This window comes from Bubalus bubalis, chromosome 15 (genome assembly GCF_019923935.1).
Source record: "Bubalus bubalis isolate 160015118507 breed Murrah chromosome 15, NDDB_SH_1, whole genome shotgun sequence".
NCBI lineage: Eukaryota > Metazoa > Chordata > Mammalia > Artiodactyla > Bovidae > Bubalus > Bubalus bubalis.
The window spans coordinates 8,815,411-8,840,119 of record NC_059171.1 but is presented as its reverse complement, the minus strand read 5'-3'; the positions used below and the strand labels follow the sequence as shown (position 1 = coordinate 8,840,119).

At 37.7% G+C, this 24,709-nt stretch overlaps 1 protein-coding gene across 3 annotated transcripts in view; it reads left to right on the top strand.

The window, feature by feature from the left end:
• Window positions 1–3,925: 3,925 nt before the first annotated feature.
• The window catches only part of C15H8orf88 (chromosome 15 C8orf88 homolog), a 36,540-nt gene continuing 15,756 nt past the window's right edge, over window positions 3,926–24,709 (top strand). The window contains exons 1-5 of one of the 3 annotated variants that reach the window (XM_045162772.1): window positions 3,935–4,081; window positions 4,602–4,711; window positions 11,698–11,796; window positions 15,104–15,177; window positions 23,941–24,013. In XM_045162772.1, the coding sequence (XP_045018707.1) occupies window positions 11,718–11,796; window positions 15,104–15,177; window positions 23,941–24,013 (226 nt within the window). In that variant the 5' untranslated portion in view covers window positions 3,935–4,081; window positions 4,602–4,711; window positions 11,698–11,717. Of the gene's footprint in view, window positions 4,082–4,601; window positions 4,712–11,697; window positions 11,797–15,103; window positions 15,178–23,940; window positions 24,014–24,709 lie in introns of all 3 variants that reach the window. The other 2 variants (XM_025265011.3, XM_025265009.3) reach the window with 2 other exon arrangements.

Sequence of the window (24,709 nt, the reverse complement as noted above, 5' to 3'; positions counted from 1 at the left end):
CCAAACTAATAGATAGGCTCTGTCTGATCGTATGTGTCCTCTGTCCTTACAAAATTTGCTCTTTGTACTGCCATTCCTAAATATCACCTTTAACACTTCTAATTTCTTGATTATTCCAGTCTGTCATCTATATTTATCAATGAATCCCATAACCACAAAGATAAATGCCACTACATATTTTTGATCTTTACCTTCAATTACTCTCCAACATTGCTTACCTGTCTTCAGTTCTCTCTGCAAATTTCCTACATTTACCATTTGAAAACTTTAGTCCTAAGGCCCCTTACCACACTTTGCACAGCAGACCCCCTTCCTCTTACAGTGGTTTTTCATCTAATCTTCCTTTTGTTCCTTCCCTCCACCTACCCTCTAGATTCATCCCATTCCTCTTCAGGGGACTCACAATATTTTTTCATTATTTCTGAGATCTGTCTGGCTGCCTAAATCAACAACTAGCCTCACCATTTTCATTTTTCTTTCTCACACCCTCTACAATCCATTAGCTCTCCCTGTTCTCTAAAGTGTGTGCACTTTTCTTCATGGCTTCTCCCCTATCTTAATTGTGGCTCTCATCAACATGGCATGTAAAAGTCTATTTGAACTGGTCACTCTGCTTCTGTTTTTGTCTTGCCTGCTGCCTGTACCTCTCCTCAGTCCATTTTCCACATTAGTCACTTAGGTGATAATTTTCCATATACACATAAGATCTTATCATACCCTACCTAAAGGCCTTCAGCATCTCTCCACATCGTTAGAGATAAAAGGCTCTTCCCTTCCTCTGCCTAATATTGAACCACTACCCTAGCAGTGTCTCGTATTTTGTGTTTCTGCAGTACTGAATTACTGATATTTTTTGGTATTTCAATTCTATATGCTTCTGGACATGTCTTTCTGCCTGCAAGGACTATCCCTAACTTGGTAAACTCCTTTTTATCCAGAAAATCCTGCTAAGGCATTACCCGCCCTGTAAACCCTTCCATGATACTTTCCTTCCTTCCACCCACAAGCAGAATTCTTTCCTCATACTACTTGTATTCCATGTAAATGCTTCTGCTACATATACTACCTATACTTATTGATTTATACTCTTAGACTGTTGTTCTCTTCTTACTGCTAAACTTTGTTTCTCTCTCACCTCAGGACATTAATAGCTACACTTACTTTCCCCTAAATACCTTCTTCCTGTCCTACAGCAGCATCAACTTCTAGCTTAGATGATTCCTTTTCAAAGAGGCATTCTATCTCCAGTTGTACCATTCTAGTCAAGTTTTCTTTGCTTGCCTTTACACAGTCTCCTTTGGAGGTTACTGGCCTTTTGAGTCCCCTTTCTAAATACTTTTTTCTGGAATGGATATGTTTCTTAATCAGCATCCTTTCCTAATGTTCTAATTTATCTGTAACATGTATGTATATGTTATTTACATATGGGGATATATTTTCTCTGTGTGTACATAAAAAAACTCAACTTATCCTTTTATGTTGGCACGTTCCTTCATGTTTACAAGTTCCAGTCTGAATTCATCATTTCCCTCCCCAAAAATGTTCTACCTTTTGAGTTCCCTATCTTATGTCATCTTGTTATCTTATTCACTTGTTCACCCAACTCAGAAACCCCTATAGGTTCTCTTCTTCTTCACTCAATCCTTCTGTCCAATCTGTCACAAAACTGTTGATTTCACTTCAGCAACATCTCTCAGATCTATCCTTTATACTTCATTATTTATCTCAGATATCATTATTTCTATTGGAGTTGAGAAATGGAGTATTTCCTGCCATAACAGTAAACAAAGATTAAGCCATGAGGAAAGTCCAATGATATCACAGTCATCAGCAATTCTGGCCTTCCACATGTAAATTCCTGAGCCCTAATGGTACACAAGAAGACTAATACCTATGATCTGGCAGTCATCAGGCTGTAGCCACGCCCTACGGTGAGCTCAGAGGAAGTCAGGATGTGAAAAACACAGGATACTGGCCCCAGATAGCTGAGATGCATATGAAAGGAATGATTTCAGTGATCCCAGACCCTTGCATCTTACTATACATAGAAAAGCACTAAATTCCTTAACTTGGGATATCTGGTTTTCTTTAATTCACAAAAATATTTCTGATATTCAGACCACCTGCTTTTGGTTGCAAAGTTCTATATAACTTGACTCCTCCCCAACCCCAACTTCACAGAGCAGTTCTCTCAGGGCAACTTGAGATGCTGTCTCCTGGGCTGAAGTCCTAAAAAGTCCCACCAAATAAAACATAACTCTCAACTTTTAGATTGTGAATATTTTTTAAGCTGACAGAGTTATTGCAAACACTCCTGAGGAAGACTTCTGTGGCCTAATATGTCAACCACAAGTTGGCATTTGTCATGAGTGCTTGCCACCTACTTCTACAGGGATTAAATCATGTGCTGCTGCAGCTGACCTTCAACACCTTCTGAAGAAATTCAGGGTGGAAAGCAGAAATGAGGCACTCTATGCTCCAGAAAACTGGCAGAACAGATCTTAAGACAGAAATTCTCAGGAGTTGACCTTATGAGCTCAATATATTTCCCCACATTTAGAAAAGTACTAATATCCTTCATGGTGACAATTGTTTTTCGTGACTAGCAGAAGCTTCATGAGACCAGCAGGAACTTTCTATACAAAAATATGAGCTTGATTGCATACACTCCCTTTACCAATATCACATATAGACTCATCTTTTCTCCCTCCCTCTTTAGATCAGTTTCTCAGAGCTATCTGAGGTGCTGCTGACTCTTGGACTGTAGTTCTCATATTGCCCCAAATAAAACTTCACTCGCAACTCTTGTGTTATGCATTTTTCCTCAACAAATATTGCTATACCTTACACTCCTTCCTCCCAAATCTTCCCTTCATTGTGCTGTAAGAATGACCTTTCCCGAGTATTCAAAAAAGTAAGCTATGAAAGATTCAAACAGAAAACTTGTTTTCTTTCCCCACTGCTGTTTCCCCCAACTCCAACTACTGCTTACTAGGCAAGGTTTCTTTTCCCTTTGAACCATCTCTTCTCGCCTTCCTCCCCCAGCCGCAACAAACCAAGCATAAGCTGCTTAGAAAACAGCTGACATTCCAAGCCTAAGAGTCAATTCAGGCATTCCTTGCACTATGCTCCCAACTTTAATCTATTCCAACACGTGGCACACACGGCCTATGGCCCACCAGATTGTGAGCTGGGTAATGACAGGAATTTTCCTATTCACCCGTGTTCTGCCTCCACGTCCCCTAGTAGAGTAAAAGGACCAAAAGGGGGACTCTAAAACAACGGTGAAAAATATGAGTGAAGAGAATAAAGGTGATTAAAAAGAGGATTCGGATTCAGATGAAGTCGCTTCAACCAGTTTTGTTCAAGATGGCGGTCTGTGTGAGCTGTGTACGCCTGTCTGAAGTTAACCATGTCCCTTACTCCCTGACCGCTCTAATCTCAGCACTGCTTAGACTCAGGGCAGGGGCAGTGCGGGCAGCACCCACGGGACCTACCGGCCGCTCTGACGCGGAAGAGGCGCAGTCGTCAGCGCGCCCGAGGCCTGGCTCACAGAGGCGGCCTGGCTCACAGAAGCGGCCTGGAGCCCCCGCCCGGCCCCCCGAGCCGGCGGCTTGCCTCGCCCCCGCCCCGTCTCAGGCAGGTCGGACCTCCGGCTGGGGTCGTGAAGGCTGTTCATGCGGGCACGCCCCGTCCAGGGAGAGCCCGTCAGCACCTCAGAGAGGCCTCCCGCGGCCTCCTCGTCACCAGGAGCGACCTCCAAAGTGGGCAGCTTCGGCCCCTCGCGCCCCGTACGTCCAGGAAAACGCGCGCAGCCAGTTTAACGGTTCAGTTCCCGCCCGACTGCGGCAGCGCGGTAGGTCGGGCGCCCGAGGCTCCGCCCCGCGCGCGCCCCGCGCCCCGCGCCCGCCCCGCGCCTCTGGGAGCCGCCGTCTGCCCCACCCCCGCGGCTGTCAATCCCGGCCTCTAGCGAGCCGCCGGAGCCGTTCCCGGACGGGCACCCCCGGCGCTCCGCAGTAGTGTCTGGACTAAGCGCCGCGACGCGGCTGCCGGCCCCGAAACCCTCCAGGATCTTCAGGCGGTAGGTTGCCGGGGAGGACGGGCTGCGAGGCGAGCAGAAATCAGGACCGCGGGGAGTGAGGCGGCGAGTGGGCGCCGTCTCCGAGGACGGACACGGGGGAAGTTGGGGTGACGGGGAGAGAACTGGCTGGGGTCTGGGACGAGTCGGGCAAGGCCTCCACAGGGTCCCCAAGATGGGGCTCTTAGGACGCAAAGTGGGCGGGCAGGTCGGCAGGAAAGGCGCGGGGGCTGGGGCGGGGGAAAGCGGGAGAGAGGCAAGTGGCCCGGGGAGTTAGACTGCTGAAGGAATGTTGATAAAACAAAAATAAAACAAACAAAATGCCCCCAGAAGTAAGTGTGTATGGACCCCTGCCCCACGACCTGGTGGTAGGTAAGTGGGATGGTTTGAAGACTGTTTCCCGTGTCCTGGCATCGTCCGTACTAAACGCGACCAAGAGTTTGTTTTTGAGATTACTTTAGTTGTTTTTATTAATAATAAAGAGCAAACGAATAACTAATTACACTAAATTATATTCTGTAAGAAAAGAAAACCCAGTAAGAATAAAGAAACCAAAGACATATGTGGTCACTTCACAGAAGAAAGTCAAATGGCTAATGAACCGTATTTGAAGATGTTCTGTGCAACTTGTATGTAAGGATACGCGTTTTTACGAAAGTTGACATACAACATTTTGTTAGTTTCAGATGTACAACATAATATTTTATCAAAAATTTATAGTTGCTGATATTTTCGCAAAACTAAAAATAAAAACTATGAAAAAGGACAGTTACCTCAGTTTTGACAACCACCAACACGTATTACCTGGACAATTTATTCCAGCTAAATGTTAAATTGTATTTGTGTTAAAAGATGCTTCATAGGAAAAAAAAAATTTTTGTCAGAAAGCATGAAACAGAAAACAGAACACTCTCGGCTTATAACTTTTTGATATTTCAGTTTAAATATTTGATATTTAATTGTTCTAAATAATGACAACCTAGTTTATGGAATAGAAAACGTCTTTCAAGTCACGATTAGTTTATCCTTTAGTCCTCTGTATTTTCCATAATCAGTTTATGCTGCTTAATTACATCAGCATTTGGCTTTAAGAAATCATAACTTTGTAAAAGGTATTTTGAAGTTGAAAACTGAGATTAAATCTTACATAATCCTATATGGGAAATATACATGAGATAAATGAAAGCATGTTCTTTTCACTTCTCTCAGCATATTTCTTAAATTTTATATGCTCTTATTTCTTAATTGCAGCAGAACCATCAGCAGTTTCTAAAGAAATCTAGCATTTAAGTTGTATATTTTAAGTATAATACTGTTTCTAAGTGTAGTAGGTAGTAAGTATAGTATCTAATGGATTAGAATGGCAGTGTACCATGTCTGCAGAATGAGGAAAGCATATTAATCCCATAATATATTTAGTAGTCTAAGAAAAATTGAAAATTGAGGAAATGAAAATTATTAGCACACATCAACTTACTCAGAAGGTTTTATACATGTAAATGTTCTTCTCATAAATTTTTTCCATACAAGTACGGTCTATCCACACGGAGTAGTGGAGAGTCAGTTGTGTTTTACTTGCCAAACACACAAACTTAGAGACGATGGCATGAACTTTACAGTCAGAACCTCATTACTAACTGTGTGAACTTGTGCATTTCTCTTTTTCTTAGCTTCAGGTTTCTCATCTGTAAAGTAACTAATAATGAGTTTCTGCAACAGTTAATGTATGGCTCAAAATTAAATGAGGTAGTACATGTAAAGCATTTAATATGTAGTAAGATCTCATAAAAATTAAGTTTTAATTAAGAAAAGCATATATTGGGTAATGAAATTGTGCCCCATCTGATCAGTATATATGCTTATTATATCATAGTACTATATTTTAGAAAATTTTAGGTTAATTTATAATTTCAGAGTTGGTGGGCCCTTAGGATTCATATTTAGTTCAACATATTTTTTAAAAAAGAAATAATCTAAGATATAGTTAGTATTCTAGATGTAGAATAGCAGTGATATGGATTTCCTGACTTGCAAACCAGTGTTCTATTCATATCACTTGGCCTTAATAAGGCCTTAATAACACCATTTTAACAGATTGAAAGATAAAAACCATATGATTATCTCAATAGATGCAGAAAAAGCCTTTGACAAAACTCAGCTCCCATTTATGATTAAAATTCTTTTAAAAATGGGCATAAAACGATTAAAAATCATTTTAAGATGATTTGTTAAATATGTGTGAACTTGAAAAATAATAACCATTTCTCAGCATGTGTTAGTTAATATTATTAATTTTTGAGATATTGGATCAAAATGTTCTTTAAGAAATATTTATACCACAAAACTATATATTTACATTTCAAAGACAACTGTATGACAGACCCACTACTTGCTACCCAGTGGTGTAGGTAGGATTATGTTTTTTTACAACTGTTCTTTGTAACACTTGATATCATAAATGCCTACACTAGGTAGGACAACCCACTCCAGTGTTCTTGCCTGGAGAATCCCAGGGACAGGGGAGCCTGGTGGGCTGCCATCCATGGGGTCACACAGAGTCGGACACGACTGAAGTGACTTAGCAGTAGCAGCAGGTAAGACCAGTAGCTTCCAAAAGGAAAGGTCCAAAAGGAAACTTTTGGAATTCTACATTAGAGTTTGCTAAAGACTGAAGTTATTTTACATACTGATTTTGTAGTTCAGCTGTCTTTATTTTTAACACAATTAAAATTAAGAGAATTAAGAAAATTTTTAAGAGAATTAATTCTTAATTAAGAATTAAATTAAGAGAATTAATTAATTCTTAATTAAGAATTAAATTAAGAGAATTAAGCTTTGGTTTGTGGAGCCCTGTCCTTCATTATGATACTTGATCAGTTTTACAATAATAATTGCTTATTTATTATATAAGATAAGTACTTGCCTTTCCATTAATAACACTGTATAAGATATGATGCTGTTATGTAGTATGCATCCAAAACTTATTTCCTATAATATCACAGTCTCTATGCAGGCATAGTTTACTTTTAAAAAATCGTATTGAATAGAATATTGTATGAGATGTGAATTTATATCTGGAGACTTTGCTGTAGTTCTCTACTACAAATTGAAAGAGTGCATGCTTGCTAAATTGCTTCAGTCGTGTCCGACTCTTTGCGACACTATGGACTGTAGCCCGCCAGGCCTCTCAATTTGTAGTAGTTTTCCTACTACAGATTGAAAGGGGAAAGGGTAGGTGGGTACAGAAATATCTTTGGTGGGGTTTTTTTTTTGTTGTTTATTTATTGTATTGCAAACTCATATAATAGTCCTGTAACTCCTAAACTCTTGAAAATCCCTAGTTTGAATACTGTGGATTTGCTTTGCTCAGCAACTGGAATACACTTTACAACCTACCAACTCAATTTCAGCTGAGCAATGAAAAAAAAGTGTGTGCCAAAGTAGTCTATTGTATTCTTTTCATGGGGAATAGGATGGAAAGTTAATACTACTAATATTGACATTAGGGTCCTAATTTAAATGGTTAGGATACATATTAAATAATGACATATTAGATTGCTTTTAGGTCCATGTTAAAATATCTCTTTCACATAGAAAGTATTCAATCAATAAAGTGGTTTTTTTTCTTCATATACTTTTTGGGTTTCCTATTATATCAAAGTTGTAATGTCAACAAATACATACAGCATTAGTTTTGTTTAGAAGTTTGTTAATCACCATGCTGAAATACTAGTTAACATACTCATTACAAGTCTAGATGGGTGCTAACTTGGGTGGTTGTTGTTCAGTTGCTCAGTCGTGTCTGAATGTTTGCAACCCCATGGACTGCAGCACGCCAGGCTCCCCGTCCTCTGTCTCCCAGAGTCTGCTTGAACTCATGTCCATTGAGTTAATGATGCCATCCAACCATCTCATCTTCTGTCGTCCCCTTCTCCTCCCTCCTTCAGTCTTTCCCAGCATCAGGGTCTTTTCCAGTGAATCAGCTCTTTGCGTCAGATTTGCTTGACTCCAAACTTCAAGAAAAAGTAACTATTTTGTGCTTAGTTATCATTGCTAACTTTGAGAGGTTGTTTATAAATTTATGACTTTGACACTTGAATTATGTCCAAAGGAATTAGATGAGAGCATTTCTTTGGTGTGTAAAGAAAGTGATTAACCCCATTTTATACTTAGGGAAAAGGTCACTTAGACCAACTTCTGCTCAAGATCATACGGTTACAATCAGTTTCTGGAAAATTAAGTGAAAATCTGGTGGAGTTTTACTTTTGACTTCATCTTGATAGGCATCAAAATTTGGAAAACTTTTGATCCATTCAAACAGAAAATTTTCATTAAATAGGAGGCATTTAAATGTATAGATATATTTAGTAAAACTGATTGTGTTGTAGCTACTAAGATACACAAAGTCAGTTGTTTTATTTTTTACTTCAATTGTCTAATCAATTAGGCTTGTAATAGATTTTTTGTATGATATATTTTAGAAAAATTAATAGTCAAAATATAATATGGGCCACTGGAAAAAGAAAGAAAATCATTATTGTTGTTACTGTTCTTGTTATTTTACTATCAACCATTTGTTAGGAACTAGAGAACTTCATGTGAGCTTCATCTGAGCTTCCCTGGTAGCTCAGCTGGTAAAGAATCTGCCTACAATGTGTGAGGCCCTGGTTGGATTCCTGGGTCAGGAAGTCGCCTGGAGAAGGTATAGGCTACCCACTCCAGTATTTTTGGGCTTCCCTCATGGTTCAGATGGTAAAGAATCCACCTGCAATGTGAAAGACCTGGGTTCAATCCCTGGGTTGGGAACATCCCCTGGAGGAGGGCATGGCAACCCACTCTAGCATTCTTGCCTGGAGAATCCCATGGACAAAGGAGCTTGGTGGCTACAGTCCATGGGGTTGCAAAGAGTCAGACAGGACTGAGTGAGTAAGCCCACACAGAGAACTTTACATGAACTATTTTATTTAATGTTACTGTTGAAAGAAGAAGAGCAGCTGAAAGAGTGAGGGAACACCAGAATTCCTGAGTTTATAGATAAATGGTGAAACATAATAACATTTATGAATTCAACAATTTATTGAACATGTAGTGTATATTAGATGCTGTGGCAGCCCTTAGATGCTGTATATTAGATGCTGTGCTAGCTCTTAGAGAAAGTGCTGGAGCTATGATTTTATAGTCAGCTAATGTAATAAAAACCACACTGGAAGAGGGTATAAGGGTGCTTTGTGAACACATAAGAAGGGTGCTTACTGAAACCTGGACAGTTCTGCCTGTGTCAGCGGTGGGAAGAGAGGAAGGAGCTAGCTTGACTGAAGGGTGTTCTGTCTAGAAGCATGGGGATGAGCATATATGCCACTTTCTAGACTCATGAGCTGGGGCAAATTACCTAATTTCTCTAAGCATTATCTGGAAAATGAGGTTTAAAAAATCCTAAAACTAACATTTATTGAACTCTTATGATGTAGTGGGCATTGTGCTAATGATTTATACAGATTTTCTTGTGTAGTCTTCAAACCTAGGTAGGGGTTATTATTTTCCATAATTATATAACTAGGTGGTAGAGCTATGATAAGAACCCAGGTAGGCTGACCCAAGACCTGAGCTCTAACGATTAATAGTGCCTGATTTATAAAGTTGTTCTGAATATTAAATAATGTGGCATAGTTAATGGTTTACTGTGCATGAAACGTGGATGTTGGCTCATGTTTCTATTATCAATAATTCAGCAGGTGATGGGGAACTAAAGTTTTTGAAGCAGATATGTGTGTAAAGGGATCATAATTTGGAGAGAGAATAAGCTGTATTCTCCCATTTGTTCAGCAAGTGCTTGTTTTGCACCTACTTTGGATCCAGTCCAAGTACTGAGTTAGTTGCAAGGGACACAGGAGGAATGAAAATATTGTTCCTCACTTTGAGAAGAATCTGTCCCTCGCTTTGCTAGTATGGAAGATAAATCAGCCATCATAGTTTAGTATATAGTATAGTACAGTGTTCTCTAAATGCCGTGATGTGGCCATATTCATTTTGTCTCAGGTAAAGAGGTACATAGGGAAAGGCAGTATTTAATTAAATCAGACTAGGTGTTCAGGGAGATATAGTAGGAACTACTGGGAGACTAAAAGAGTAGTGGTAGGAGTAAAGAAAATAGATCTGAGTGATATTTTGATAGTAGAATGGAATTAGAGACTGATTATGGTGAGGGGCTCTAATTTAGATAAATTTAAGGAATACAACAGGAGGGACATCTTTGGAGTCAAAGTAATGAATTTAATTTTGGATATGTTGAATTTAAGGTACTTACTATAAGATATACATGGGAATATCTTTTGGCAATTAGATAGTTAATATAATAATAATACACTCAGGAGGTGATCATTCATCACCTCCTGAATTATTAATAATAGGAACAGAAGCCAACATCCATGTGTCATGCACAGTAAACCATTTACCTATGTCACATTATTTAAAAAGAGAGGTAGACGCGGATGTGTAAGTAACGGCATACTTATTATGTAGATAGGTAGTTGCAGTCATGAAAATAGATGAAAATAGCTAGGAGAATTAAAGCCAAATTTGGACTAATCCCTAAATTTAACTGGAGAAAAATAGGAATCATCTAAGGAAGTTAAAAGAGACAGTCAAAGAAATAGGAAACAAAACCTATAGAAAAGAGGGAAGTTAAGGGAGGGAAATGTTTTAGAGAGGGAATATTCAATTGTGAGAGATGCTGAAATGGGTCTCTGGTTGTTGCAGGTTGTTTTAAATTCTTGTTTTGTGTTTGTGTTTTCCACTTTAATTTATAAAATAGTTGTCTTCAAATGAATGTCATGGTTTTTTTTATTGTAAGTTCTATTTTTTTTGTCCTTTTTTCTTTTGTTCTTTTATTGAAGGATAATTGCATTACAGAATTGTGTTGTTTTCTGTCAAACCTTAACATAAATCAAACATAGGTACACATATTTCCCCTCCCTTTTGAACCTCCCTCCCATCTCTCTCCCCACCCCACCCCTCTAGGTTGATCCAGAGCCCCTGTTTGAGTTTCCTGAAGTATACAGCAAATTCCCATTGGCTATCTATTTTTACATATAGTAATGTAAATTTCCATGTTACTCTCTCCATACATCTCACCCTCTCCTCCCCTCTCTCCATGTCCATGAATCTATTCTGTATGTCTGTTTTGCTACTGCTGCCCTGTAAATAATTTCTTCAATACCATTTTTTCTAGATTCCATATATATATATATTATATATATATATATGTTAGAATATGATATTTATCTTTTTCTGACTCACTTCACTCTGTATAATAGGTTCTAGGTTCATCCACCTCATCTGAACTGACTCAAATGCATTCCTTTTTATGGCTGAGTAATATTCCATTGTGTATATGTACCACAACTTCTTTGTCCATTCATCTGTCCATGGACATCTAGGTTGCTTCCATGTTCTAGCTGTTGTAAATAGTGCTGCAATGAACAGTGGGATACATGTGTCTTTTTCAATTTTGGTTTCATCAGGGTACATGCCTAGGAGTGGGATTGCTGGGTCATATGGTGGTAATGTCATTGTTTTGTTTGTATATGTGTTAAAGCAATTTGTATTTTTCCCTCCTAAAGTATGGAACCTCAAGATCTTTATGATAATGGAAACCAAAAAGTTGATTGGTAAACCACTTCAACCAGCAAGACCTGTTCGTCATCTGAGTTCTCCCCCTGGTGAGTCTGGTATCCACATTTAAAAAATTAATTGGCTAATAGCTAATTAGTATTTGAAAGGCCAAATAATACATAAATAATATATATATAGAATACATAAATAGTTTATGGTGGATATTTAAAGATAATGAAAACCAATGATCTCTGAAGAATTTAGAAGTATTACCAATGAGAAGGGATTCTTTTTTTATTGATGTATATAATTGATTTACAATACTGTGTTGGTTTTAGGTATACAGCAATGATTCAGATTCAGTTTTTATATATATATATAGGTATGTATGTATGTATGGGCTTCCCTGATAGCTCAGTTGGTAAAGAATCCGCCTGCAATGCAGGAGACCTGGGTTCGATTCCTGGGTTGGGAAGATCCCCTGGAGAAGGGAAAGACTACCCACTTCAGTATTCTGGCCTGGAGAATTCCGTGGACTGTATAGTCCATGGGGTCGCAAAGTTGGACACAACTGAGTGACTGACTTTCACACACATATATGTATATACACCTATGCTGCTGCTGCTGCTGCTGCATCACTTCAGTCGTGTCCCACTCTGTGCAACCCCACAGATGACAGCCCACCAGGCTCCCCTGTCCCTGGGATTCTCCAGGCAAGATTTCTGGAGTGGGTTGCCATTTCCTCCTCCAATGCATGAAAGTGAAAAGTGAAAGTGAAGTCGCTCAGTCGTGTCTGATTTGTAGCGACCCCATGGACTGCAGCCCACCAAAGCTCCTCCATCCATGGGATTTTCCAGGCAAGAGTACTGGAGTGTGGTGCCATTGCCTTCTCCGATATACACCTATATATATATATATATTTTCAGATTATTTTCCATTATAGGTTATTATAAGATATTGAACATAATTGTGCTATATAGCAAATCCTTATTGCTTATCTGTTTTATGTATAATAGTTTGTTAATCCCATACTCCTAATTTATCCCTTTGCTCCTCCCTTTCCTCTTTGGTAACCATAAGATTGTTTTCTGTGTCTATGGGTCTCTTTCTGTTTTGCCCATAGATTCATTTGTATTATTTTTTAGATTCTATATATAAATGGTATCATATAATATTTGTCTTTATCTGACTGATTTCACTAAGTATACTATACTCTAGGTCCATTCATACTGCTGCAAATGGCAATGTTTCATGCTTTTTATGGCTGAGTAATATTCCACTGTGTATATATACCACATCTTCTTAGACCAGTCATTTGTTAGTGGGCACTTGGGTTATTTCCGTGTCTTGGCTATTATAAATAGTGCTGCTGTGAACATTGGGATGCAAATATCTTTTCAAATTAAAGAGTTTTTGTCTTTTTTGGATACATAATCAGGAGGGGGATTGCTGGATCATAAGATAACTCATTTTTTAAGGAACCTCCATACTGTTTTGCATTGGAGAAGGAAATAGCAACCCACTCCAGTATTCTTGCCTAGAGAATCCTGTGGATGGAGGAGCCTGGTAGGCTGCTGTCCACAGGGTCACACAGAATCAGACACAACTGAAGCGACTTAGCATGCATACATGTGTTGGAGAAGGAAATGGCAGCCCACTCCAGTGTTCTTGCCTGGAGAATCCCAGGGGCGGTGGAGCCTGGTGCGTCTATGGGGTCGCACAGAATCGGACACGACTGCAGTGACTTAGCAGCAGCAGCATATACTGTTTTGTATAGTGGCTGCACCCATTTACATTTCCACCAATGGTGATTGGAATTGCTCTCACCAGCAATTATTATTTATAGATATTTTCATGATGGCCATTCTGACCTATGAAGTGGTACCTCATTGTGGTTTTGACTTGCATTAAGAAATGGATTCTTAATGGTCTACTAGTCCATAGTCTACCAGACCAACAAAGATGGGAAGAACAGTTTTTGCTTAAGAGCAACTCATGGATTTTTTTTTTTAATGTCTCATTTTCATGGTTAACAACTGGCTTATGCTCAGAATGATACTGTCAGTGCAAATCATGTTCTGTGATTTTGATCACTGCTGATCAGCCATGCTGGAGAGAGCATTAGCCTTTTAAAAATATACCTAATTGAAAAAAATTAGTCCAAAGCAGATTAAGGCTGTACTTTAGCTGAACAGAAAGTCTTAATTTTTCAGGAAATCTAAAACTGAATTTTCTAAAATTAAAATATTTTCTCTTGTGCATAATACTAAACTTTTGGACAAATTCTTGAAATTCCAAATTGGAATAATAATTTTTTATTCTTTTTCATTACTAGCTATATATACTTATATTTTACATATATGTGTATAAAAATTACTTTAATTCTGCTTAGTCCATGTGTTCAACTGAGTAACTGGCTACTTAGAAAAGGGAAAACATAGCACTTTGATTGATTACAAAGATGAAGCAGAAAAGATAGAAATAACACAATTCCTCAGTCCTCCACTTGTTCTTCCATCTTTGGCTTCTACAGAGAAGATTGTCTACATTTTGGTCATGTTTCCTCTGAAGATAGCCGTGACTTAGGACAGACAAAATGAATTGAGATCTCTGGACCATAGTTCAGCAATGCTGATGTGATTCAGCATTCTTCTGGAACACTGAAGAAACAGTTGTATAGGGCCAAGTCTCATTTTGTCCTAAAGCAAAGGAAATAAAACCATTGTCAGCTACTTGTTTCTGTGACTAGGCTTTTTATAGTATCTCTCCCTCCCTCATTTGTACAGGTTCCATTTTTCACGGATGCTTTCCCTTGAAGGCTATTTTAGCGGTGGGTAGAAGTGGGCTGGTAGCCCTGATCTCTCATTTCATTATGCCCTCTTAAGATGTGGACAGGAAAAAAAAAAAAAGATGTGGACAGGAGTAGGGGTTTATTAAGCAGAAAAGTTAGGTAAATCAGAAATTAATTTTAGCATTAAAGCATACTTCTGTACTGTTTGGGCAACTCACATCCCCAAAGAAATCTACTTTTTATTCAAGACCCATACTGAATTATTTCCTTTTGTTAAGCCTTAGTTGTTAAGCCTTAGTTGATATGCCCAAAGCCCAATCTTCTCTCCCCTGGTATCTTCTCTGTACCTGTCACATAACTTATTGTTATTATAATCATTTTTTATGAGCTTGTTTTAAAAAATAGGCTATGAAGTCTTTTATCTCTGAACTTTTTTCATGTTTATAAACCCATCTCCTAACACAGTAGCTGACATTTCATTGTGTTGAGTAAATGAACTCTCAGAAAACATTTCAAAACAGTGCCTAGCATATCCTAGATACTTAAGGTTTTTTAGGTGGTATTATACCATTTATTGAAGTAATAAGTATTTAAAACAGTTTTTTTTTCCTCTCTCCTAACAGGAGCAGTATTCCCTTTCAACTTTCAGAATGAATATCCATGCAACACCCAGTACTTACAAAGTGGAGTTAGCAGAGTAAGTCTTAGAAGTTATAAAAAAATGAAGCATTGCAGACTGGAAAGTAAAATTTGTTAGATGGCTCTTGTGTGTCAGGTACTATATTAAATGCATCAGATACTTAAATAAGTTATGATATATTTCAGGCATACACTTAAGAGAATAAAATACTCATTATGCCCATTGCTCACCATTTTCAAATCTCAATATTTTTTTATTTTAGAAAATTAAAAGAAATCTTACATACATAGTTAAAAACACCTGTATATCCCTGAACCTTCCCATTTGCTTCCTGTACTTCCCCAGGATAAGTATCCTCAATTTGTCTTTTGCCATAACAAATAGACTTGTTTGTATGTAAAGCTACCACATTTCTTGTTCCATTTTTTTGTTGAGGGGTATGACCCTTGTTAAATAAGCAGGGTGACACTGTACAGCCTTGACGTACTCCTTTTCCTCTTTGGAACCAGTCTGTTGTTCCATGTCCAGTTCTAACTGTTACCTCCTGACCTGCATATAGGTTTCTCAAGAGGCATGTCAGGTGGTCTGGTATTCCCATCTCTTGAAGAATTTTCCACAGTTTATTGTGATCCACACAGTCAAAGGCTTTGGCATAGTCAATAAAGCTTCCAACCAGTCCATTCTAAAGGAGATCGGTCCTGGGTGTTCTTTGGAAGGAATGATGCTAAAGCTGAAACTCCAGTATTTTGGCCACCTCATGCGAAGCGTTGACTCATTGGAAAGGACTCTGATGCTGGGAGGGATTGGGGGCAGGAGGAGAAGGGGACGACAGAGGATGAGATGGCTGGATGGCATTACCAACTCAATGGATGTGAGTTTGAGTGAACTCCAGGAGTTGGTGATGGACAGGGAGGCCTGGCGTGCTGCGATTCATGGGGTCACAGAGTTGGACACAACTGAGCAACTGAACTGAACTGAACCGATGACCCTTGTTTATATTTTATAATAGAAATAGAAATATTTTATAATAAATGCTTTTATATAATAAATATCCATCTATATGTTATGTTTTATACATGTTTTAAAGGTCTTCTGGAATATAAACCTGGAGTAGATTTGCTATATACTGTCAGATTACCCTCCAGAATGATTTGTACAAGCAATGCATTAACTACTCTGATTTTTCTACAGCCTTACCTTGTTATTGTCAAACTTTCACTTTTTTCATGTTTAATGTGTGAGAAATGTGTCTTTCTTGGTTTTAATTTTTAATTCTCTATTACTTTGAAATGCAGCATCTTTTTTTTTATGTTTAATTTGGCCATTTGGATTGTCTCTTTTGTGACATCACTGCATATTGTCTGCCCATTTTTCTTGGTCTGTGAAAGAATTGTTTATTTTTGTGTGTTTCTTTTTTCAAATTTTAAAATCTTTATGTAGTCATAGTGTCAAATTTTTTTATAATTTCACTTTTTGTGTCACTGTATGAAGTCTTCCCTGCCCTAAGCTCAAAAGACATTTTTCCTACATATTCTTCTAAAAAGTTTAAAGTTTTGCTTTAATATTTAGGTGTATAATCTACCTGAAATTAATTTTTATATGATATAAATAAAATCAATTTTTTTCATATAGTCAGTTGTAAAGTACAAGTCATCGAATATTCTTTCCATATAGACTTATGCCATCTTTACTGTATAAATCTTTATATAAACAGGGATTGTTTCTGGACTTTGCTTTTCCATTGGTCTATTTGTGTATCTCTGTGTCAGTACCTTGATATCTTAATTATTCTTGCTTTATATAAATTTTAAGCCATTGTAATGTTTTGTTTAATCTATCCCAGCAGTTAAAATTTACCTACTTAATACAGTAAGAATATTGTATAGTATAGTAACTTTCTTTGGAACCCTTGACCTTCTTTTGAAAGCTTTATAAGTAAAAAGGCGTATGTTAATATTGCAAAACCTTATACAAAATAAATTAATTAGATTTACTTCTAAGCCTAAAATTTTGTCTGCTGCTTCAAATGTAATTCAAAAGCTACCAGAACCTATGTCAGAGATATCACATGATTTTTAACGGACACTTTTTACCAACTTTTTGTATTTTTTAAACCAACTTTGTTAAGGCGTAATTTACATACAGTAAAATGAATCCATTGGTTCAATGGGTTTTGACAAATAATCAATATATACCTCATGTAACCAACCCCACAATGAAACTGTAGAACATTTTCAGCTTCCCCAGAAGTCTCTTTTATTCCTTTTCAGTCATTTACTATTTCCACTTCCATTAATCCTAGTGCTCCCTCCTGCTCCGGGCATCTGCTCATCTGCTTTCTTTAGCTATAAAGTAGTTTTGGCTGCTCTAAAATTTCATATAGATGAAATCACACAATATATTCTTTAGTGTTAGGTGTTTTTTTTTTGTTTTTTTTTGGTTTTTTTTTTGCTCAGCATAATGTTTTTGAGATTCTTCCATGTTGTAGATATTGGTAGTGATTTTCTTTTAAATTTGGAGTAGTATTCTGCTGTATGAATATAGGATAGTTTATTTATTATGATAAATATTATGAATAATGCTCTGTGGATAGTTGTGTTCAAGTCTCTGTGTATACATACACACAATAACCAGAAGTGGAATTGATGAATCATGTTAAATCCGTTTAGAAACTGCTAAAATGTTTTCCAGAGTGGTTGTACCACCAGTAGTGTATGAGTGTCCTGGTTACTTCACGTCCTTGGTGACACTTGGTATAGTCAGTCTTAATCTTAGCCATTTTAGTGTGTTAGTAGTTGTATCTCATTGTACTTTATATTTGCATTCCCCTAATGATTAATGAAATGGAGCATTTTATCATGAGTTTATTTACCATCTGTCTTTTTCTTTTCTTTTTTTCTTTCTGATAAATTATCTGATCAAATCTTTTGCATGTTTTTACTGTTTGGGTTGTATACCTTTCTTTCACTGAATCATAAATTTGTTGACATCAGTATATCGTACATGTGTGAGTTTATTTCTAAACTTCATTATGTTCTACTGATTTATAATGTGTTTTCTCCAGCTTTATTGATATATAATTGACATATAACATTGTGTAAGTTTAGGGTATAGAATGTGATGATTTGATTAATACCTGTTTATGTTGCAAAATGTTTACCACAATGAGTTTAGTTAACATATTCTTCATTTCACATAATCACTATTTTGTTGTTGTTTTTGTTGTAGTGAGAACATTAAGATTTATTCTTTTAGCAGCTTTCAAGTATTCAATGCAGTATTGTCAACTATAGCCATCTTACTGTACACTAGATTACCTAGATTACGTATCTTTAGGTCCACATCAAACTTTACAGACTGTTGTAGCCAAGTCAGATAATGAAAATTCACCAACTTTATAGTTTTTCAGATTTATCTCCCTTATTCTGGGTCCTCAGCATTTCCACAGAAATTTTAAGTGAACCGGTAAATTTCTACCAAAAAGGCTTATTGGAATTCTGATTGTTTGAAATCAGTTTGAAAAGAATTACCATCTTAATATTGTCTTCTGATCCATAAGCAAGACATTTCTCTCTGTACTTTGTATTTTTTCAGCAAAGGGGTCTTGAACTCTTGTCAAACTTATAAGCATTTTGTATTTTTTTATACTATTGTAAGTGGTACTTTTTTTATAAATTTCAAATTCCACATTTTGGATGCTAGAATACAGAAATACTATTGATTTTTGTACATTGACCTTGTTTAACTCACTTCTTAGGTCTCATAACCTTTTTGTAGCGTATTCCCTCCCATTTTTCTCTACTGTCAGAATTTTACTTAAACTTGTACTATAAATACACAGTACATTGTTACTAATTTTTGCTTTTGTATACTATCTTAAAATAATTTTTTAAAATATAAGAATGAATTTTAACCTTCATTTATTCCTTTTCCAGCACTCTTAATTTTTTTATGTAAATCCATTTTTATGTCTGGCATTACCTTCCTTCTGCCTGAACAACTTCTTTTAGTCTGGGTTTTTTTTGTTGTTATTACCTCACAAAAATTACTTGAAAACATTGACTTAACAATTCCTTATTATTATCTTTCATGGATCTGTGGCCTTAGTGGTTTCGGTGGCCATTTCTCAGTACTGTGGTTGCAGTCAGATAGGGTCTAGGCCTGGAGTGCTTTAAAGTCTTGACGGGATTGGATGGCCCGATGGCTCACTCACATGGTTGGTAGAGTTTAGCTGCCCCGGTAGACTGGAGGTAGCCCCTACAAATGGCCTCTCCAAAGGGCCTGGGCTCTTTACAGCACAATGTCTGGGCTTCAAGACTAAGGCCTGGAAACCAGCCTGTCATTTTTAGATTGGTCTTGAGCAGTCACAGATCTTGCTCAGATTCAATGGAGAGATGAGAAAATGTCAAGAATTTGTGGCCATTTTTGATGTGTTTAAGAGTAATATGAATTTCCTTTCATCTGTATTTACCAATTGAAGGCCTTTGCCCATTCTTTTTTTATAGACTCCATTGTTTCTGGGAGCTCTTTCATACTACAGAAATTAGCTCTTGAAGAGTATTTTTCCTGTTTAGATTTTGTCTTTTAATATTGTTTATAAATCTTCCTCTTTAAATTTTCACCCTGAAATGGATGTTGATATGAATTTGTCTCTTCCTGTTCTCCTTCCTTTGTCTCAGTGGTGTGCATTTGTGTAAGATGAATGAGAGGGGCTGGAAACATTTTTGCTAGAAAAGTGGAGGCTCAGTAGAATACCTGAGCATGCAGATGGGGTATTTTACTGCAAATTGCAAAATGCCTTGCCTTGGGGGAAAAAGCCTGGTGTTTATTTTGCTTTGCTCAAGCCTATTCAACTTTTTTCATTCCCTAAGCTAGCCATTCAATATCACAGTAATCCAAGTCTATGCCCCAACCAGTAACGCTGAAGAAGCTGAAGTTGAACGGTTCTATGAAGACCTACAAGACCTTTTAGAACTAACACCCAAAAAGATGTCCTTTTCATTATAGGGGACTGGAATGCAAAAGTAGGAAGTCAAGAAACACCTGGAGTAACAGGCAAATTTGGCCTTGGAATACGGAATGAAGCAGGGCAAAGACTAATAGAACTTTGCCAAGAAAATGCACTGGTCATAACAAACACCCTCTTCCAACAACACAAGAGAAGACTCTATACATGGACATCACCAGATGGTCAACACCGAAATCAGATTGATGATATTCTTTGCAGCCAAAGATGGAGAAGCTCTATACAGTCAGCAAAAACAAGACCAGGAGCTGACTGTGGCTCAGACCATGAACTCCTTATTGCCAAATTCAGACTGAAATTGAAGAAAGTAGGGAAAACCACTACACCATTCAGGTATGACCTAATCAAATCCCTTATGATTATACATTGGAAGTGAGAAATAGATTTAAGGGCCTAGATCTGATAGATAGAGTGCCTGATGAACTATGGAATAAGGTTCGTGACATTGTACAGGAGACAGGGATCAAGACCATTCCTATAGGAAAGAAATGCAAAAATGAAAAATGGCTGTCTGGGGAGGCCTTACAAATAGCTGTGAAAAGAAAAGAAGCGAAAAGCAAAGGAGAAAAGGAAAGATATAAACATCTGAATGCAGAGTTCCAAAGAATAGCAAGAAGAGATAAGAAAGCCTTCTTCAGCAATCAATGCAAAGCAATAGAGGAAAACAACAGAATGGGAAAGACTAGCGATCTCTTCAAGAAAATCAGAGATACCAAAGGAACATTTCATGCCAAGATGGGCTCGATAAAGGACAGAAATGGTATGGACCTAACAGAAGCAGAAGATATTAAGAAGAGATGGCAAGAATCCACAGAAGAACTATACAAAAAAGATCTTCACAACCCAGATAATCAAAATGGTGTGATCACTGACCTAGAGCCAAACATCCTGGAATGTGAAGTCAAGTGGGCCTTAGAAAGCATCACTACAAACAAAGCTAGTGGAGGTGATGGAATTCCAGTTGAACTATTCGAAATCCTGAAAGATGATGCTGTGAAAGTGCTGCACTCGATATGCCAGCAAATTTGGAAAACTCAGCAATGGCCACAGGACTGGAAAAGGTCAGTTTTCATTCCAATCCCAAAGAAAGGTAATTCCAAAGAATGCTCAAACTACCACACAATTGCACTCATCTCACAGGCTAGTAAAGTAATGCTCTCAATTCTCCAAGCCAGGCTTCAGCAATATGTGAACCATGAACTTCCTGATGTTCAAGCTAGTTTTAGAAAAGGCAGAGGAACCAGAGATCAAATTGCCAACATCCGCTGGATCATAGAAAAAGCAAGAGAGTTCCAGAAAAACATCTATTTCTGCTTTATTGACTATGCCAAAGCCTTTGACTGTGTGGATCACAATAAACTGTGGACAATTCTGAAAGAGATGGGAATACCAGACCACCTGATCTGCCTCTTGAGAAATTTGTATGCAGGTCAGGAAGCAACAGTTAGAACTGGACATGGAAAACAGACTGGTTCCAGATAGGAAAAGGAGTACGTCAAGGCTGTATATTGTCACCCTGTTTATTTAACTTATATGCAGAGTACATCATGAGAAACACTGGGCTGGAAGAAACACAAGCTGGAATCAAGACTGCCAGGAGAAATATCAATAACCTCCGATATGCCGATGACACCACCCTCATGGCAGAAAGTGAAGAGGAACTCAAAAGCCTCTTGATGAAAGTGAAAGTGGAGAGTGAAAAAGTTGGCTTAAAACTCAACATTCAGAAAACGAAGATCATGGCATCTGGTCCCACCACTTCATGGGAAATAGATGGGGAAACTGTGGAAACAGTGTCAGACTTTCTTTTTTGGGGCTCCAAAATCACTGCAGATGGTGACTGCAGCCATGAAATTAAAAGACGCTTACACCTTGGAAGGAAAGTTATGACCAACCTAGATAGCATATTCAAAAGCAGAGACATTACTTTGCCAACAAAGGTTCGTCTAGTCAAGGCTATGGTTTTTCCTGTGGTCATGTATGGATGTGAGAGTTGGACTGTGAAGAAGGTGGGGCACCGAAGAATTGGTGCTTTTGAACTGTGGTGTTGGAGAAGACTCTTGAGAGTGCCTTGGACTGCAAGGAGATCCAACCAGTCCATTCTGAAGGAGATCAGCCCTGGGATTTCTTTGGAAGGAATGATGCTAAAGCTGAAACTGCAGTACTTTGGCCACCTCATGCGAAGAGTTGACTCATTGGAAAAGACTCTGATGCTGGGAGGGATTGGGGGCAGGAGGAGAAGGTGACGACAGAGGATGAGATGGCTGGATGGCATCGCTGACTCGATCGACGTGAGTCTGAGTGAACTCCGGGAGTTGGTGATGGACAGGGAGGCCTTGTGTGCTGCGATTCATGGGGTTGCGGGCAGTCGGACACGACTGAGCGACTGATCTGATCTGATCTGAAGCTAGCCGTTTAGTACCATGCTTTCCAGCTCAAGGCTGCTTTTCTTCAGTAAACATACATTTTTCAGTCATCATCCAGTTCTAACTCCTATTAACCCTATAAGTATTGTTTATGCATCATTTCCTATGTAAAGCCTTTCCTGAAATTTCTAAGTCAAATTTAATGCCCCTTCCTCCCATTGCACTTTCTGCATATCTTTATTTAGAGAACTTCTCAGGTTTTATTGCAATTTAGTATTTTATTTTTCTGCCTACTTTTTAGTTTGTGAGTCCTCCAAAAATGAATCCTGGGATGTCATGTTCATCTTTGTATTCCCAATACAAAGCACAGTGTCAGTCATGTAATATGCATTCTGTTTTTGACAAATGAGTGGGTTTTAAAAGTCTACTGCTACCCACTTTGTGCCTTTACAAGAATTAGAGGAGGAATAGAAAATTATACAAAAATGCAGATTTTGTTAAAATACGATACTTTTCTGCCATCTGGAAGGAAGTCTGGCATATCCATGCTGTGAGTGGTGCCCCTTTAGATGCACATCCTTAGTAACTGTGTGCAGTAGCCATCAGTTTCAGAAACTATCTCAACTACCTCTTACCTGTATACTTTGGGATTTGTTACTAAACACTTTTTGTCTTGATTTCCCTTGCCTGTAGTATGGTGATCATAATGCTTGCCTTATTTCCTTGTAAGACTATGACAATTAAATGAGATAAGACACTTTAGAAAATTTTAGTAGGTGTATTTCCTTAAATACTATGAAAGATTTGAAATTTTCTCCATTTTCAGTGATTAATATGTGCAGGCATGATATAATAAATTTACTGTTTTTGGATGTTATTCAGATATGTTGACAAATACAAAATGAATACACTTAGGCTATACAACATGGTTTGTTTTAAAGGTATCTGACCTGATGATTTAATATACATTGTGATATGATTACCAAAACCACGTTAACTAACACACACAATTTGTATGGAAACACAAAAGACCCAAATAGCCAAAGCACTCTTGAGAAAGAAAAATGGAGTTGGAGGAATTAAGAACCCTGACTTCAGACTATACTACAAAGCTGTAGTCATCAAAACAGTATTGTACTGTCACAGAAACAGAAATACAAATCAATGGGACAGGGTAGAAAGCCCAGAGATAAGCCCGGGCACCTGTAGTCACCGAATCTGTGACAAAGGAGGCAAGACTATGCAGTGGAGAAGAGACAGTCTTCAATAAATGCTGCTGGGAAAACTGGACAGCTTCACATAAAATAATGAAATTATAGTACTCCTAACAACATGTGCAAAAATAAACTCAAAATTGATTAAAAACAAAGTGTTATATAAAATTTTAAAACCTTAGATAAAAAGTATATTTTTTTCTTCTATCAATAGTGTAAGACGAATGGAATGCAAGCCTTTTCTCAAGGTCTTAATGAACAACAACATCATTCTCCAGTTAAAAAAGGTAAATTTTTACCATAATTACCAACTTTCATAAGAGATTCGTAACAATCATGTAAAGTTAATATTTGCTTACCTGGAAACCTTATGTACATTAGAAATTTTATTATATTCTTTTGGTTGATTTCTGTATATTACAAATTATAGGTTTGACTGCTCTAAACAGACTATCATTACAGTGACAAGATAGAGGTTTATTTCTGTCTTCTGTAATATGTAAAATTTTAAGCTGGTATATTAATTCTGTTCTGTGAAGTTGCTACTAGCCCCAGTATTAAACTGTCCTTGGTTTTACCATCTTTAATATGTGGCTTCCATCTTAATGCCGAAGATGAATGCCTCTGCTCCGGCCATCACATTCTCTTTCTAGCCATCAGGAAGGAAGTAGGGAGGAAGAAGGTTCTTAAAACTATGACTCAGAAGTTGCATATATAACTTCCACTTAATGTCTCATTGGCTGGAACTTAGTCATGCTGTACAAAGCAGACTGGAAAATGTAATCTTTAGCTCTGCAACCAGCTAACTTTATCACTGAAGCAGAAAGGAAGAACTGCTCTTGAGAAAAACCAATAGTCTCTCCCACACCGGCTACTTTTTAATGAAATAAAGGTTTTTTATTAATGTAGTTTCCAAATTTTGTCAACCAATCTATATATGTAATTTACGTGTAATTAAACCCTGTTAACATTTTCTTCTAGTA